The 19,145-nt window shown below is 42.6% G+C and overlaps 1 protein-coding gene across 1 annotated transcript in view; it reads left to right on the forward strand.

Annotated features, from left to right (window-relative positions):
- The window catches only part of B3GLCT (beta 3-glucosyltransferase), a 103,782-nt gene that overhangs the window by 702 nt on the left and 83,935 nt on the right, over nt 1-19,145 (forward strand). The window contains exon 2 of the mRNA XM_012723141.1: nt 14,367-14,416. Within this exon, the coding sequence (XP_012578595.1) occupies nt 14,367-14,416 (50 nt within the window). The remainder of the gene's footprint in view (nt 1-14,366; nt 14,417-19,145) is intronic.

The raw sequence follows: 19,145 nt of genomic DNA on the forward strand, positions 1-19,145 counted from the left end.
CCCGCCGCCCGCCCCGCCTGGTCCTTCGTCGCTCTGCCTGGGGTTCGAGACACGGCGCCCGCCTTTGGGGGCTCCCCGCGGGGTCTTACGGACTAGTCTCTGAGGACTGACTAGTCTCTGACCCAAGTTGGCACGACCCTCTTTGCGGAATCAAACGGGGGTATCCGCCTGGGCTTTCAGGGTGCGCGGTCGTGGTATGGGGAGCCGGAGGAGGGAGGACCTTTTCCAGATCTTGGGGCTTTGTGGAGGAAAATTAGAGAACACTTCTGTGAACGGTGATTGTTGTATCTAGCGCCATAATACTTCCCCCTTTTCCTTTCATTTCCCCTCGCAAGAGCAATTTCTTCCCTTTCTAACAAAAAGATGTGCTAAAAGTTTTTTTTTTTTTTTAGTATGATCGACTTTCATAATAAGATTTATTCAAGTTTGGAAGCCACGGCGAACAATTATTGCCTTTTCAGTGTTCTTAGGGTTATTATTTTCTAACCCAGGCTTTTATTTCCAGTTTAAGAGCCCGCAATTTCAGATTTTTAGAAATGGCAGAATGGTGCAATTTAGGAAAAGACAGCGACATTTTCACATTGCTGTTTTATTAGCGACTGGAACCTTTACGCCCCCCCCCCCTTTTTTTATTTTTCAAATTTAAGTTCCCCTTATACGGACCTTATTTCGGTGCCTCTGATATTTCTATAGGTGCTCAGTAAGTGTGGGAAAATCGAGTGAGATTAATTGGTAATTAATTGTTCACACGCATGATTAAGTAAGCAACAATGTAATTAAGTGTTCGGGCATCTTGGACCGAGAAGGCTATAATTGATAGTGAAAAGCAACTGGACTTGGCGGTTATCTGCTTTAGTGAAAGAAAGAGGGCATTGCTGGGGGGCAGTATGGGAACCGGGGACTCTACCAGGAGCAGAAATTGACTAGGTAGCTCCTGGCTGCATCAGTTGGCTTGCTGCCTGGAGGTTTTGCTAGTAACCAAATGGGGTGGGTGGTAGCTGAAATTGGCATTCTATTTATACCATTGTATTTTATAATGCTGAACAAGGGGTGTAATATTTGTATATAATATATTCAATGTAATGGCTGAAATACATGCATGTATCTATTTTTTTATTGCACTTAAGGGAATAGCAGCACTGTCCAAACTTGGTAATAACTTAAAGGACGTTCAGAATGAACTAAAATGTCATTACATCTTTAGAGAGATCTATTAGATTGTGAAGTTGTCAGATAAGCACAATAAATAAGACATAAAACCTATTAAAAGGTCCCTGTGAGACATTTGGCTTTGTGAACTGACTTTCATGGGTTGGTGCAGAGAGGAAGCTGTATTCTTGAAGTACTGAGGTAAACCATGAGTTTATTTTATTGAGCGCAGCTTTGGGGCCTGGGGTGGGGGACCAAAATGTTAAAGGATGTGGTGCCACTCTTTATGTTTTTGGAATGAAAGTTCTTGAAATGGTGCTGAAAGATAAAAATATGATAGGAGCTTTGAGGCACGTGAACAGTGCTGATAGTTTAAAATTACCCTAAATATTCTCTTGTAAGATTGGTGAACAGAAATGATAGTTTAAAATTCTGATAGTTTAAAATTACCTTAAATATTCTCTTGTAAGATTGGTCTGACTGCATGTAGTCAGTTTTCCCACAAACTATAGCATATTCATTTATGTTTTTAGAAAAAATTCACTACATTCAATTTATTTAAAGCCCATATGGTTATATGTACATAATTCACTGTAATTTCAATTTTGAAGTCTGGCACCAGTTCTAGAATCAAAATTTATTCACGTCTCAGGTCAGTCACTGTGTGACTTTTAGTGGCTTTGAACCTCAGTTTTCTAATATAAAATGGGAGGCATAGACTAGATAAAACACTAGAACTTTGTTGTTCCTTCCAGCTTTAATACACCGATTATGTTGTAGCAGAATGCTGTCTCCTTCCCCTATACCACATAATTCCTTCTTTTTCTGACAAACAAAACTCTTGGCTCATTCAGAGGGTTGTGGACTGAATTGTCTACCCTCAAATTCACATATCAAAGCCTCATTGTTTAATGTGACTGTATTTAAAGATAAAGCCTTAGTGTAGGAGATAATTAAGGTTTAACGAGGTCATAAGAGTAGAATCTTAATCCAATAGGAATGGTGATCTTTGAGGAATGCATGCAAGCAGGTTATGTAAAGATATAGAGAGATGTCCATTTGCCAGCCAAGGTCAGAGGCTTCAGCAGAAACCTACCTTTACCTTGCTGACACCTTGATCTGAGACTTCCAGTCTCCAGGACTATGAGAAATGAATTTCTGTTGTTTAAGCCCCCCAGTATATGGTCTCTGCTGTGACACTCTGAGCTGACTAACAATACAGGTGGTAAGAAGGGTGGGTGAATGAAGGCTGTAAGGCTGCGTCTAGGAAGAGTACATTATCAGTGGTATTTGCAAGTTGGGGTACCCAGGGAGCTATCTAGAGAGATCTTTGTGGGTCTCCTGCAAAGCTTATAACGGTGACCATCCTGGTTAGGATGCAGACCCTGATGAGGCTCTCTATTGGTGAATCCTTGAGAACCTCACTCAAGAATGCAGTGAGGACTCAAGTGACTGAGTATGATTTTTTTATGATAGAGCAAGAGACAGCACCAGGGAGTCCCCTTCTCCAAGAAGACATTCCCTGATCAAAGTCTTAGCCTGTTACTGTATGGAGTTCAGAGCCTTTTGGCAAGAAGCAGTGTCACAGCTGGGTGGTTTCCTCCCTGTTGTTGGGGCAGTGTTTTCTCGGTGCCTTCACAGTTGTGGTCGTGTCTCATCATACTCTGCATGTTCAGAAAATGGAGGCCAAATCCCACTGAGAGGCAGGGATTTAATATTATAGTGAGTTCTTGGCTAATGTGGGTCACTCTACCCATGCTTCATAATTCAGCTCTAACTGTTTTGGGCTGGGGGTCCTGTACCCTCCTCCTTCTAACCATAAGGGGGCCATATAAACTGTAAAGATGGCTCAGAGACACATATGTTGCAAAAAAAGGTTATTAATAGAAACAATGGATCAAAGACATTTGTAACAGGGGTTTTCCAGACCCCAGCAACTTCTGTCTCCGGGTGGACGGGAAAGGAAATAGCACCACCTGGGTGCCAGGTGACATAGAGGACCGTGCTAACTCTGAGTCCTCTGTTTCATCCCCCGTATTACATGAGATTAAAAGTAATAAGCCTCTTTCTATTTTGAGCCTCAGTTGTTTGGGTTTTCTGTTATCTGCAGCCAAACCTAATCCTAATTGATAGATCTATGAAGAAACTTATTTGAATCTGTGGTAAGATAATAGGTATTAACTTTCATCTTTCTTATCACTATGTCCACTCTGAGTCAAAATTGCATTTATTTGCATTTGCCAAAATTAGGAATGATTTTCATTCTGAGCAGGTCTTATTCAGATTCCTTTCATTGACCTGACTCCAGGTGGTTCAGTTTTTTTTTTATTTTTTACTAATCCCTTCCTTCATTTCTTAAGCAGTACTCAGATATTAATTGGCACAGGTTTTAACCCTCTGGATGGATTCTTTGTTATCCAGGTAATTGATTTAGTCAAGATTCAAGCTTTTTGAGGGGATAGGGTGTGGGAAAGCATCTACCTCAGAGGGGGTGTGGTAGGGAGGATATGACCTGGTCTTGTTAATGCTTTGAAGCAAACATTTGCCTGGTACTGAGCACCTTTTAACAACCTAACTCATTTAGAGCACCAGGGCCTGAGTTCTTGGTTTAGGATTACTTACAGGGGAATTTGCAAATGTAGCGTTTTGCCTCCTTGAGCCTTACCTATAACCCATCTTCGCAGTGCAGATTCTTCTGTAAGAAGAATATACTGGAGGGCTCTCCCTGGTGGCGCAGTGGGTTAAAGTGCGACACTACCAGGATAGCCCCAGCCTACAAAGCTATCCCCAGCCACTGAAGAAGGAGTTTGATCCCTGACCAGGGAGGTGACCCACGTGGCGTGGCTGGCCTCTCCTGTCTGGCCCGCTGCTCCCCTCAGCGTGTACTTTGTGAATCTGCCTGTTCTGCTTTGCACTCTGTCTCTGGTGAATCTTCTCACCACTCCTGCACTTCTGGCCCATATCCCAGTTCTGTATGCATAAATAAATAAATCTTTTTTAAAAAGAGAATAATATACTGGAGTATTAATTCATCTTTCCCAACATAAAGGAAAAGTTGCAGTGTCAGGAGTTCATCAAACTTATTATTGGTTGAGAGGCTCCTTTAATTCTGTATTTCAAAGCTATATTCTCTACACCAGTCCCAAGAAGCCAACTCAGTATAGGTGTTGATTTGAACTACTAGAAAATGTTAACAATTTAAAAATTATATTATAAGGAACATGATATTTAAACTTTTTTTCATTTATTCAAAAAAATTCTTGAGTAGCTACCATTCTGAACAGGGGGTGATCTTCACCCTTCCCTCTCCCTCTACCATTTGTTGATGTCCAGAGATGTTTAGATTGTCACAGGGGTGGTTTGCTAGAGAGTGTTAGTGGATCTAGAACCAGGGGTCCCCCACCCCTTCAAAGAATTACCTAACATGTCAGGAGTGGCAGGTGCAGGGGCTGAAGACTTCCTAGAGGCAGGTACACTGGAGCTCAGATCTGACAGGGGATGCGGATATCACTTAAGTGAAGGGAAGAAGGACAAAGGGAAAGAACTTGATGCTGGAGGAGAAATCCAGTGGAAAAGGACAGGCCTGGAGAGACTGGTAGAGAGAGGAGGAGGGCCCTGGGGGGAGTGGAGGAAGATGCTAGGAAGATTTTTAGGGTGAGGAGTTTGGACAGTTTTTAGAGCAGTGGGAAGCTGTTGAAGGGCTATCCAAGGAGAGTGACATGATTTGACATCTATTTTAAGAAGCTCACTCTGGTTGCTGTGTGGCACTGGGATTGGAAGGAACCAGTGTGTGTGTGTGGGGGGGCAGTGAGGAATCTACTATGTGAGAGATGATTAAGAAACTCTAAGACATTGTGATTGATTGAATCACTGGCTGAGAGAAGAGGGTGGGGTCAAGGATGAGTCAACATTTCCATATTTAGATGTAGGCTGATAGTGGTGCTGTGTACTGATATAGGCACTAATGGAAAGGGACTGGATTAAAATTTTATTTGTAATTGTTGGTAAATATTAAAAAAAATAAAATCGACCATTTTAGCTGCGTTAAAGTATGCTGTTCTTGGCAGTAAGTACCTCAGAATTTTTCTAAAATTTACTCTCCATATTTGGGGAGGTGAGATGCTGGTTCAGTTTGGTTGAGTTTGGGATGCTTAGGAGATGTTCAGATACTTTGTCAGGTCGGCCTGTTAAATCTGTGAGTTTGGAGCTCAGAGGAGCAGTCCACTGGAGAGAGATTTGGGGGGCAATTTGTGTGTGTGTGTGTGTGTGTTTTTCCCTGAAAGAGCTTAGATTGACAAAATAAATCCATTGAGGCTTTTACTTAAAATGCATGTGGACCAGGCCCTCCCTGGTGGTGCAACGGGTTAAAGTGCAGCATTGTGAAGCTATCCACGGCCACTGCAGCAGGAGTTCAATCCCTGGCCAGGGAGGTGATCCGCATAGTACAGCAGACCTCTCCTGACCCACCTGCTGCTCCCCTCTGTAGTGTGCTTCACTTAGTCCTCCCCTCTGCTTCTGGTGAATCCTCTTAACCCCTGCACCTCAGGCCTGCACCCCAGTTCTTATATACATCTTTAAAAAATGCAAGTGGACCAAAGATTTGGTAGAGGAGGTTGGGAAGAAAACAAGTCTTTATCTGTCTGATATAAAACTGCAGGTTTAGACCAAAAAAAAAAAAAGTGAGTAAAAGCATCAAGTATGATTTGAATTTATCTCAAGTATAGCCATCCCATTTTCTCCGAGGAATATGACTTATTTCAGTCCTAAAGAAATATTTTATGATGTGAGAAGGTGATATGTTTCATCATTGGTTCCCGAAAGAAGCTCAAGTCTCTTTACACATTATGTTGAATTTATTTTCTACAGATTCTTGAAGGTGATTACATAGGAACTTGTTCTTCACGAAGGAGATGAATCAAGTAAAAGATCATAAATGGCCAAGGCCTGCTACAAAAATAGTCCCATGAAGTTCCCTCCATTGCCTGTTTAGCTGACCATCAATTCATGTCAGTCTTTAGCACACACAAGAACCAACACTGTGTCTGAGTCCCCTTGATGAAAATGCATATTCCTGAGTCCAGCTCCAATTGTCCTGACTTAAATGCTCCGTGATGAGGCCTATGAATCTGTATTTGTTAAAGATTTATTTATTTATGCATACAAAACTGGGGTACAGGCCAGAGGTGCAGGGGCAGTGAGAGGCTTCACCAGAGACAGCGTGGGGAGTAGAACAGGCTGACTGACAAAGTACTCTGCTGAGGGGAGCAGTGGGTGAATCAGGAGAGGTCTACTGTGCCATGTCGTCACCTCCTAGGCCGGGGATCGAACTCACACTGAAGGGGCTGCGGTTAGCTTGCAGTGCTGTGTCCTAACCCATTGCTGCACCAGGGAGGGCCTGAATCTGTATTTTTAAAGACCTCGGGCGAGTTACACATGTAAGCAGTGCTGGACCCCTGGCACTGCTACACCATAGATGTAGCCAGACACCGGATGGTGTTCATGCATATCTGTAGAATGTAAAGATGGTCGCTTTACTTTTAAAATGCAATGAGCAGGTGGTTTCTGGGGGTGGGGAGCAAAGGCCTACTATTCAGCTGTCAGGAGTTTTATCTACTGGGAGAGGAATCAGAAACCTCAGAACTAAGTTCAAGCTAAGATATCTTTCTCTGGTTCTAGCATCTTTTGGCAATATTTCAAATTCACTGGAGGGACTGTATTGTGTGGAGCACAAGTTTGAAGAACTAGAGCAGTGGGTTGTTAGAACAAAGTTTTTGGACAAAAATAAATTCTCGGAGGGGTTAGACTGATTCAGACTATAGACACTGATAGACTGGTGATACTGATGGGGGCGCTTTTAAACCTGCTTCTTGTATTGTGGAAATAGATATCTAAAAGTTAAGTATAAATTGTGTTTTATAAACTGAGCCTGGCAGCTAGCTGTTCAGTAGTGGGCTTGCAGTTGTGAAATGAAGATTTCCTTATGTCTGAGGGTGATGGTTTGAATCTCTCCCCCCTAAAGCCTATTTGAGTTGGAATTTTATTTTTGTATCCTGAATGACATATGGGTGTTCATATCATTTAAGTGAGATGAGTCAAAGCAAATGATCTTTTTCTTCCTAAAATATACAGTTATTTCCTATTCCCCCATTTATTGTCCTTCCCGTATATATATTACCGTCTGGCACATAGAACATATTGGTCCTGGCAGACTTTGTTGCCAAGTGAAGAAAAATTTGTGTTCTACACTCCATTTCCCCATTGACTACTGAGATACATCAGATGTGTATTGAGGAGCAAGATCAAGTTGGAGGCGGGCAGTAGACTCAGAAAAGGATTGTGGAATCTGCTTACTGCCATACTTGGGGGGAGATGCCACACCCCTTCCCTCATTACTTCTCTCAAGTGACTGAATCACTTTGTAAAGGTTGTAGAACCCATGGAATGGGGGTACAGCAAACATTGCTGTTCTCTTGCCAGGCTAGTAGAATTGAGTTGGCATCTGTCCCTACATCTCTCTTCCTGAGCAAACCTATGGCCCTCCCTGAGGGCAGTGCACTACACCTGCACTGCCTGATATCTTCATTCTTCAGTTCCCTTTAAGGATGGGAGGCCGAGTCACTGGCCGCCCAGGTTTCTTCGCTTTTAAGTGGGAGAGCCAGGATTTGAACTGCTGTGGTGTGAGAGTGGATTCCATCTGACCACGGCTGTGCAGCGTCTCAGAGCCAAGCAGGCCCAGAGCCCAGGTCTTGTTCCCCTTCCACTGTGCCTGAAGCTTTGTGGAGAGCATGCCTTAAAATCTCCTCTAAGAACTGCTTCTTCCGTTGCTCTTCTCTCTGGCTGCATGGTCATTCTTTTTGTCTCCTTTGCAGTTTTGTCCCTGAAATGTTGGGGTTCCTGTGTCCCATTCTTTTTTATTTTTTAAAGATTTATTTATTCATACAGAACTGGGGTACAGGCCAGAGATGCAGAGGGTGAGAGGATTCACCAGAGACAGAGTGGGGAGCAGAACAGGCAGTTCGATGAAGTACACTGCTGAGGGGATCAGTGAGTGGGTCAGGAGAGGTCTGCCGCGCCATGTGGTCACCTCCGGGGCAGGCAGGGATCAAACTCCTGCGGAAGTGGCTTAAGCTTCTCAGTGCAGTGCTCTAACCCGCTGGGCCACCAGGGAGGGCCCCCTATGTCCCATTCTTAACGCCCCATACTGTTTCATTCTGGTGCTTCAGTCCCAACTGTCCTGTGGAGACAGTGGGTTGGTGCCTTCCACTCTCCCTCTGTGGAATGGCCACGCCCAGGGGCCTGCTGCTACTGGATGATTCTCCTTGAATATTGCATAACACTGGATTGAGTTTCCCACTCATCTGCTGATGAATGGGCCGTAGTCTACACCATCTGGAGCCTGGAATTGATACAGGGCAGCGGTTCCAGAATCACTTCACTCATCTCTTTTGCTCATCAACCCTTTGGTCCACCCCCATCTTCCTCCACACTTTGGGTGGGTTCTGCCCGGACACTTCATACGCATTTTCCACTGCCCAGAGATTGGCTCATCTCTCATTGTCCAGTGCCATCAGCCTTCCAGCTGGTATGTATGTCCCTTTTGTTCTCCCACAGGTCATCTCATGATACCTCTAGAAAACTGTTTAGGACACACATTGCAGCATGGCACTCCTCTTCTTAAAAGCCCCCCAAATTGGGCCCTCCCTGGTGGTGAAGCGGGTTAAAGCACAGCACAAAGAAGCTTAAGCCACTTCCACATGAGTTCGATCTCTGCCTGCCCCGGAGGTGACCACATGGCGTGGCAGACCTCTCCTGACCCGCCCGCTGCTCCCCTTAGCAGTGTACTTCGATATGCCTGTTCTGCTCCCCACTCTGTCCCTGGTGAATCCTCTCACGCTCCACATCTCTAGCCTGTACCCCAGTTTTATATGAATAAATAAATATATCTTTAAAAAAAAAACAACCCAAATCTTTTTAGGCACTCAGAATCAAGCCAGGCTTCTTACAACTAACTCCTTTCAAAATATGACACCTGGCATGTCCAGCCTCAGTCACCTCTGTTCCTTTAGCCCTAATCACCTCTGTTCCTCCTGTGTGGACTTTGTAAGTAGAACTGCAGGCACAAGCCTATTTCTGGGGCTCCTTGTCTTTGTACTTGAAGTCCCTACTGCCTGGAATTTCCTTCCTCAGTCCTGAATAGTGTGCTTCCCTCCCTCTCAGCCTCCTGGCCCCTCTGCTCCTCTGCCTGGGGGAGATGTCCTCTCTGACCCTGTGGCCAGGAGCTTCCTGAGCCAGGGAGACAGTCTACTCTCACACCTCAGAGCTGTAGAAGGTCCTCTAATAACAGAGGTGTTTAGTTGCATTTGTTGTAAGGTTGTCCAAAACCTTGTTGAAGGAGACAATGTGAATTGACAACCTGCTTTCCTTAAAAGGGGGTTTGCCTCAAGCCATAGTTTCCAAGAACCCCAGGGACAAAAAGCACCTAACTGCACTCACTCTGCTGCCCCCAGCAGCTGTGTGCACTTGTTGACTGCTGGGCTTGTGTCTGGCCTTAGAGCAGGAGCTCCTCAGGGAGCTGCTCCTGCATCTGACCTGGCTCTTTGCATTGTGTGGGGAACACACATTTGCCCAATAAATGAGACCATAAACGAGTCATGTTAACCATGCTAACAGCCAGAACACATTTGGGCCAGGCCCTGTTCTAGGAACTGTAGCGAGGCCAGGCCATTGCTCCTCAGCCACTGCCTGGGCTGACGCTGTTGTCCAGTGTGCGGTGACAGGCCCTGGCTTCTGTGGTTGGTTGTGGGACCCTGTGGTGAATGGAGCTGCTGTTTAGCTCTGCACTACTACAGGGAAAGTGGATTTATCTGAGGGCCTGAGGAGGACAGGCACTTCCCACCCCTCTTCCTCCTTTGCCAGTTGCTGGACCCAGGTTTCTTCAAAATAGTTCATTGGAACCAAGGAAATTGACTGTGGCCTGTGCATCCTGGAGCTTAAAGCCCCCTCCTGAGGACCTGGAATTAATTCTGGAAAGCTCCCAGGAGCTGGAATCACTGGGGGTGGAGCTGTGCTGGGTGAAACGTTTCTTGTAAGTAGGTCACAGGGAAGAAAGTGAAGCCCCGAAGGCTTCTTCCTGCAAGGTGTCAGAAGAAACGCCCAGCTTGTGGGGGCACCAGCTCCAAGAGTGTGTGCTGTGAGCTCTGTCTGGAGCAGGTGATTTTATTCCCCTCTCCTGGCTTGTGCACATGGGACTCCCAGGCTCCCCAGATGGATGGGAATTATTTTCCTGGCCAGCGGAGCTGTCTTTGCAACTATCCCCTGAACTTTTACTGGATGCTGAGTTCTGCTCTGAAGCTTTATGCATTCCCTTACTCATCCTGGCAATGCCCGTAGGTGGGTTTATTGCGCATCTTAGTGGTTTTTGGTAATAAATTTGGTTTCTGTGATAACCTTACTGGGAAAGTTTGGGAGCACATGCTGAGGACCAGGAACAAAATACTAGTTAGGACTTAGGAGATACAGTCATTTTTTTTTTCTGCAGGGGCTTGAGGTCTTGCACTCCCTCACAGGAATTTCAAGAAAGGATAGTTGATTAGTGTTGCTTAAGTGCATTGCAATTAATTGCTCTCTGGTTTTTCTTGCACTCTAGGGCTTAGGTTAACCTACAAATCTCAGTCCCAGGTTAGTTATAAGATCTTGATTTATCTCCCAGTAAAGGTGTGCTAACACACTATTTGGCTTGAATTATTTAAAGTTATCATGAAAAAGGTCTTATTTCTACTGCTTGCCCTGATTTGCACTTAAAGTATAGTTCCCTGTAGCAATTCACCGGAATTCATGTTGAAAATAGAAAAGGGAAAATTACTTTTAAACAGCAGTTTGGCATAAAAGAGCATGATTTACCTTGGAATTTTTTCCAACTGTACATTAAGGCCAAGGTTTCTAGAATATTTTAACCCTACTGATTCTGGAAATTAGTATGAAACCTAAACAGTAAACACTGAACCCCAAGTGGTTTCTTCCTCTGGTTTGGGGGAATTCATTTTCCCTCTCTCCATCCTTCTCTCAGGGGGTAGTAAACTCCTGCTGTGTGCATTTGTTAAGATTGTTGAAAGTGATTGGTAATTTCTTATCTCATTCCCTAATTTTTCTCGCTTTTCTTCTCTATCTGTATCATTTTCTTCTCTATCTGTATCATTTTCTCCTCATTTCCAGGAACTATAAAAGCCAGAATGTTGTTGGTAGGAATTTTGCAAATGATTTTATTCTTTTAAGATTGAATTTATCAGTGGCATAGCATTTTCTGTGCCTTCATGCACATTTAGTCCTTTGATGATTTGTTTTTTTTAGATTATAGAAATATAAAGATAAAACCAACCTGTATTTTTTTTTTATATTCACCTGGTGGGACTTACATTGTCATATGAAATAACTCTGATAGCATTTCTTTTATTATTGCTTTAAGTATTGTATAGTTTATTTTTGTCACAGGAAAAAAGGAAGTTTTAATTTCATAGAAGAATGAAGGGGAGAGTGACTTTTTTTAAAGGGATATTTTGACTCTAGGTCTGTGTATAATTGGAAAGAACTAAACTCTTATCTCTACTCAGAAACCTTTGTCTGAATGAAGATGCAATGATATCTTGATTAGGATAAGTTGAATTTGTGAAGTTCAATTGAATTTTGGGAATCTTTCCTCTATAAAGTCACTACTTTAAACAATAACATGTCGAATAATACTAGCTGCTTATTTATGAAGAAATGAGATAGATTAGTGATTTCTGAACTAGTAGCTAGTAAAGACACCTTTTCTTCTGTATTGAGTGGACATTCTGAAGATCCAGGGAGTTCTGTGATATGCTCTTCTTCTGTTTTTAAAAATTATTATTTTTAATTTGGCCCTCCCTGGTGGCGCAGCGGGTTAAAGCACAGCACTGAGAAGCTAAAGCCACTTCCGCATGAGTTCGATTCCCGCCTGCCCCCGGGGTGACCACATGGTGCAGCAGACCTTTCCTGCTCCCCTCAGCAGTGTACTTCGTTGATCTGCCTGTTCTGCTCCCCGCTCTGTCTCTGGTGAATCCTCTCACTCTCCACATCTCTGGCCTGTACCCCAGTTCTGTATGAATAAATCAATAAATCTTTAAAAAAATTATTTTTAATTTATTTATGCGTACAAGTACTGGGGTATAGGCCAGAGATATGTGTGTTGGGGGTGAGTGGATTCACCAGGGACAGAGTGGAGAGCAGAAGAGGCAGATGGACTGAAATACACTGCTGAGGTGAGACAGGAGAGGTCTGCTGCGCCATGTGGGTCAGCTCTCTGGCCGGGAATGGAACTCATGCCACAGTGGCTGGCCATAGCTCGATAGGGCTGAGACTGTAACCTCTGTGCCACCAGGGAGACCTTGCTCTTCTTTTTCACATAGCCATCTGACATTGCAAAAAAAAAAAAAAAAATGCGCTAAAATAATTTCATCTCATCTGTCTTTTTGAGGAGTTCAAACCTGCTAGCTTGGAGTGAAATAAATGAAACCAAAAAATTAAGTACAATTAAATCCCATTTGGAGGTTCAAGTGCTCCTTTTTTTCATAGAACTTAGTGAATGATTTGAGTTTTGTGTTTGGGTATAAAAAGTGAGAAAGTAGAGCTGATTTCTAAGGAAAATAAATTAAGGGTGGCGGTCACTGAACTCCTCCAGTCTACTGGGTGGGCAGTGTCAGCTGTAGGGAGGGGACAAGCCTTCAATGACCGTTCACCTCATAGACATCGTGAAGACATTCATTCATTCTTCGATTCATTCACCCGGTGAATATTTTATGAGTTCTCTCTGTGTGTTGGCAAGATGCTAGGTTCCAGGACCAACAGTACATAAAAGCTCATTGCCTGCCCTCAGAGAGCTTGCCTAATCTATAAGATAAGCAGTAAACAAATTAGTACATAGTATGTCAGTGGTGGTAAGTACTCTGGAGGAGAATAAAGCAGAGTGAGGGGGTATGGGTGGGAAGGAGTGGGAGATTTACTATTTCTTATGGTAAATGTGGTCTTAGGAGGCCTCGCCTCACATAATGTCTGCTGTTATCTAAATTCCACACATAGAGGTTCATTTGACTTACATTTCAATTTCACCTACCCTTTTGAAATGTCATTCTGGAAATGGAAATGATTAAACTGTGTTAGTCATTTGCTTCTTAGTGTGAGTATGCTTTAGAGTTTTTTCCTTTGAGCAAATGTTAGTGGAGAGAGACTCTGAGGCTGACGCTGTCTGGGGGTGGGGTGGCAGCAGAGGTGTCCAGCGGGTGAGATTGTCTCTTGCCTCTGGGAAGGTTCTCCCCTCTACCGAGAGAGCTCTGCCACTGAAGCCCCTTATACTACACTGCTGATCCATGGAATTGCCTAACCCTTTGAATACATTTTTGCTGTCTGGCTTTGCCCATTTACTCCTGGGAAATGCTAATTAAAGAAAGCAAACTATGAAATGCTCTTCTCTTAACTCCTCAGGACAACACATACTGTAAAATTAAAGGTATTATTTTTTTGTCTGGTTAACCTTCCTGGCTGTTTGGTTTATCAGTTGGCCTTATATTTTCAGTGTTACTGTTATACTATTGTTGTTAATGTAGAACTTTACATGTATACCTAGGGATCTTTTTCTGTTTTTACGAACTCTGACTCAAAACATTAAATCATCCTGCACTGTCCTGGCCCCATTGCTGTAGTAGGTTCTGGTACTTCTCCCCTGCCTGTCCATAGCACCACATGCTAACCCTGTAACTCCTGAAACAAAGCTGGCTCCAAATTTAGCTCTGTTACCAGCCAGACTCTGGCAAGCACTGTGAGAGTGGGAATGTATACATCATTCTTCTGTATTCTCAAGAATGCTCTTTTGCTTACGAGATTCTTTCTAAGAAGTCATACACATGTTTTTTTGTGCTTTATTTCTGTAGATACAAATGTGTACACAGATGTACTCTCTTTGAGGTAGTATTTCTCTAGCTTGGTCGCCTAAGCATGTTGACTTCACACTGGTGAATAATTTTAGTTCTGGAGATGAAGACCGTCAGCAGTGCTGTTTGCAGTTTGCAGCAATGCAGCTGCTTAAAAATGAGCAAAATCCATCTTGTGGAAGTATCCTTTCCCCCCTCATTTTAAGCAGAATTGTTGAATTGTGAGAATGAACCTTAATTGCTAATTTTAATGTAAAAATGTTTCCTTTTTTCTAGCTTTTGCTTTGGTTTCTGAAGATCTAAAGAAAGAGGTCAAGCAGTCTAAGGTACTAATTTCTATGATCATATCTGCTATGATTTTTTTAGTGAAACTGATGATTTCATCTTTCAGTAGTTAACAAATTTCTCTTTTTAATGAATTAGTGATCAATGTAGATGTTGAATCCCTAATAGCAACCAAAGACAGACTTATTTTACAAAAGTTAGTTTGCATAATTTTAAAGTTAAAGCAGAGCCTCTAGGTTTTGTTTTAAGTATATGGTGTTTTGATATGTATGGAGTTAGACATTTTCTTTAAGATTTTTTTTATTATTATTTATGCATATAGAGCTGGGGTACAGGCCAGAGGTGTAGGGGCAGTGGGAGGATTCACCAGAGACAGTGTGGGGAGCAGAACAGGCAGATGGATGAAGTACACTGCTGAGGGAGCAGTGGGCGGGTCAGGAGAGATCTGCTGCGCCATGTGGGTCAGCTCCCGAGCCAGGGATCAAACTCACACTGAAGCGGCAGTGGCTTGCCTGCAGTGCTGTGTCCTAACCAGCACCACCAGGGAGGACCCAGAGTTAGACATTTTTAAAAGCCTTGCTTAGATGTGATGGTTCTCTCTAGTCTTTGCCCATCTTAATGTTGGGCTTATTTCTCCAGTCTGTGAAAGAAGCTTTATGCTGTCTCCAGGCTTCAAAAGCCTCCATACCCCTCACCTTGCAGGTGATACAGTGTGAAAGAGCATGCTGGAGACTTGTCAGAGACCTCCAAAGATGATTCCCAGACTCCTTGCATGGTGAGAACCAGAAACCAAGATCTGGGAACCCATGGGGAATCTCAGCAGTTACTCATATTTCAGTTGCTTCTTTGCTCCTTGTTGTTTACATGCAAGATCCTCATTTAAATTTGACCATTTGGGCTTTGCACTAGGTCATTTTAGCATATGAGAAAGAGAAACAATATTTTAAAAAGAAGAGTTATTTTTGTCATATTAATTATGGCTCAGTTGACTTTTATTTTGTATCCCACATTAAACATAGTAGTATTTTTTTTTTAAGATTTAGTGTATTTATTTATGCATATAAGAACTGGGGTACAAGCCAGATGTGGTGGGGGGGAGGGTAAGAGGATTCACCAGAGACAGAGTGGGAAGCAGAAGAGGCAGGTTGACTGAAATACACTGCTGAGGGGAGCAGCTGGTGGGTCAGGAGAGGTCTGCCTTGCCATGTGGGTCACCTCCCTCTCTGGGGATGGAAATTGTGTTGTAGAGGCTGCCTATAGCTTAACAGCCTTGAGACTTAACCCCTGCACCACCAGGGAGGCCTATAGTAGTATTTCTTAATAAAGCATTTTTAGGCATTTTGTTGAATTTCAATAATCCTGCTATTGTTAATCAGAACATGTATTTCCATGTATAGCAGAGAAAATTTACCCTCAGAAAACTTAAGTGATTTGACTAAAAACTCATATGACTATTAAAAGGTGAAATCAGAATTTAAATTTTTTGTAACCTTTAATTTTTCACACCATAATTTTATGTTACACAGCACTTGCAGTAATATCTGAGAGTGTGTATATGTGTATGAGTGTGTATGGGAGGTGGTAAGGAGAGCAGTAATGATGCTAAATTAAAATGATTGTAACAAGGAATTACAGTTTTCTGTAATGAATTTAGAAATTATAGCATGCATTTCTAAATATAGATTTTAACTAATCTTTTCAAATGAGGACTATATATATCTTTTGCCTTAAACACATATAATGCAGAGATAAGGTAAGTCCTATATCTTTGTGTCATTTTTGTGAAAAGGCTTTAAAGTCCTTAAAAAATGTCATTAAGCTCATCTGTACTGAGGCTATAAAACCACAAAACGCAGTGATTGAATGTCTACTGGACACTATACCTGAGGGAGAGGACAGGAGAGAATCGGTTTATCTAAGGTTCTCCATAGCCTTTCGATGTATCCAGCGATAAGATTTAAGGCTCTTAACAATAACCACCACATTTGAGATTTTTATGAGTTTAACATCCTGGTGAGCTGATCAGGGTCTGCCCAGCCCTTGCTGCTCAGAGGAACACCATCTGCCTCATGCTCTCACCGCTGGCTTTACTCAGGGGTCCCCAGGGGTCTGTTGGAAGGAGGACCATTCCTACTCAGGGCTACAGTCCTACCCCACAGTGTTCAGGTTGGCATCAGGTGGCTTCACGTCAGATCCTGAGTGCTGCCTGAGCCCGGCCCTACTGCTCGGGTCTGACCTCTGGCCCCAGGCTCCTCTCCTGGATGTCTGTTTCAATACTGCCACTGATTCTGACCTTCTCCAGCTTTCAGGGGAGCTTGTCTGCTCCAGGCACATACCTGTCTTCAGCTGGTAGTGTTGTCTACTCTTAGGCCCCGTGGGGGTTCGTGGCATTGTGTCCTACACATTGTCGAGCCAGAGCTGGACACTGGTGCCCAACTGCTGATTCACATCCTTTTTCCACTACAGTGATCTGCTGTGGGGGTTACTGAACCTCATAGGGCTTATCTGTAACACAGGAAAACAAGACGTGTGTATCCATCACTTACAATTGTGTCAGGCCATATTTAAATGTTTACCTAATATGATTGTAAGAAGTTGATTATGCAGCCTTTCTACGGCTATGGTTCATGTAAGTAGAAAGAGAAACTAGACCTTACGGTTTTTATCAGTTAATTTTTTTATATGGTGGTAGTTGACTTATTATGAAATAAATGATAATAGTGATGCCATGGACAAATAATTTGAGCAGAAATTTTCTTCTGCCACCCTAGGTTCTTTTCAGGCTGGTTGAGTAATCAAATTAACATTGACAGATTCAAATTAACATTGACAAATTTAATTACAAACATAGAGAATATACTTGGATATAGCCAATGGGGCAAACCAAGGCTATATGTGCTAGAGGCCTGGGGTTTCAAGGAGAGAGGAGGGACTCACGTGACAATCCAGATGCTGTTTGCTCTGAAATATAAAGAGGTTTTTCTGATAGAGAGGTAATACAGCTAAAACCCTAATTCTGGGTAGTACTCTTAATTTCAGTCTTCTGGGTAATTAAGGGAATGGTAAAAGTTTCTCAAAAGGGCTTCATCTGACTTCAGTTTGAAATAATACACGTGTCAATGTGACATGTCTTAGGGGGCCTGTGTGAACATCGCCTGTGTGAACATCTTGGGGAGACCTATTCTTCGTTAGCTTTATATTGGGCTCTCAGAAAAGTTGACGCTTTTTTCTTGATAAAATACAGAAAAAAATAAGTCATGAATTTTCCAAGATCTCTGTGAAATGAAATAAGTTTTAGAGTTGTTTATCCTATTTCAGAGATAAGGAACTGAGATCTGCACCTGATATGTGGTAGAGGCAAAATTAGAACACAGGACCAGCTCATAACCATGTGCATTAATGAACACTTCATGATTAATTAATTTTACTCAAAATCCAGGAGGTGGTAGTATTTGTTTGTTGGTAGGTAGAAGATACCATTTTACTTTTCTCTCTTTTTTAAGAGATTTCCTAACATATTCTTTCAAGGATAGTTTATATTAGTTTAATAAAGAATCTATGGCTTGCAAGTGTTCAAATCTATTGTGCTTAAAAAATAAAACCTATCCTAGGCCCTCCCTGGTGGCGCAGCGGGTTAAAGCACCACACTAAGAAGCTAAAAGCCGCTTCTGCATGAGTTCGATTCCCGCCTGCCTCGGAGGCGTGGCAGACCTCTCCTGACCCGCCCGCTGCTCCCCTCAGCAGTGTACTTCGTCGGTCCGTCGATCTGCCTGTTCTGCTCCCCACTCTGTCTCTGGTGAAGTTTCTCGCTGCCCCTGAGCCTCTGGACTGTACCCCAGTTCTGTATGCACAAATAATCTTTTAAAAAATAAATAAAATAAAACCTATCCGAAAGGGAACTTGGATTTGTTATTTCCTACGTAGGGAGGAACTGTCTGTGGGGTAGATGCCTTAGGAGCAAATCCCTTTCCTCTCTGAATAGCAATTCAGTTGACTTATACAAACCTTGACAGTGAGCACATTTTGATTGATATTGATAGTCAATGTAAGAAACATGCAGCAGCAGAGATAATAAAACAAACCATGTGTTTCTTCTTTGGAAGAACTAAGCCTTTTCAAAAAAGAAACTGGAGACAGAATTTTAAATGTTCTTTCTGTCAATTCATTCATTTAGTATAATTTTCTTTCTCAAAGGGGAAATTACTTAAGACCATTTTGATTTCGATTCAGTTCACCCAATTCAGCCATTCCTTGAGTATTTTATTTTTATAGTTTACAAATTGAGCCATTTGAAATGGCTAATTCTGTTGTGTCAGCCAGTCGGAGCTGAAGTGCTTAATAACAAATAGAAAGATGCATAATTTTTGGCTGTTTTTCTTTGGTTTTAAAGCTACCTGGTAGCAAGTTCAGTTGCTATTACAACTTGCTTAAATTTTACTCAGTCTGAAAACATTGAGTCAGGTTTTGCTTTTCAGTTTGTTGATGAAAGTGACTTATCCTGTAGGTATCACTTGTAGTTTACCTTCAAATTATGTTCACATCTCCTGCTGCAGGTTTTTTGAAGACTGCCTTTGGAGAAAGACTGGGCAGGGAGGGGTTCTCATAGGACTTTGGAGGGCACATTGGAAAGGAGTAAAATGGCAGGGTGTAGCTCTTGTTCTGAAGCCAATGACTGGAATGAATGACTACTGGACATTGAACCTCCATTGTCTCATCTGTTATATTGGATCATCTTCAGTGCTGTTCAGTTTTGTTTTTTTTTTTTTTTTT

This window comes from Condylura cristata, unplaced genomic scaffold (genome assembly GCF_000260355.1).
Source record: "Condylura cristata isolate star-nosed mole 26May11 unplaced genomic scaffold, ConCri1.0 scaffold00010, whole genome shotgun sequence".
NCBI lineage: Eukaryota > Metazoa > Chordata > Mammalia > Eulipotyphla > Talpidae > Condylura > Condylura cristata.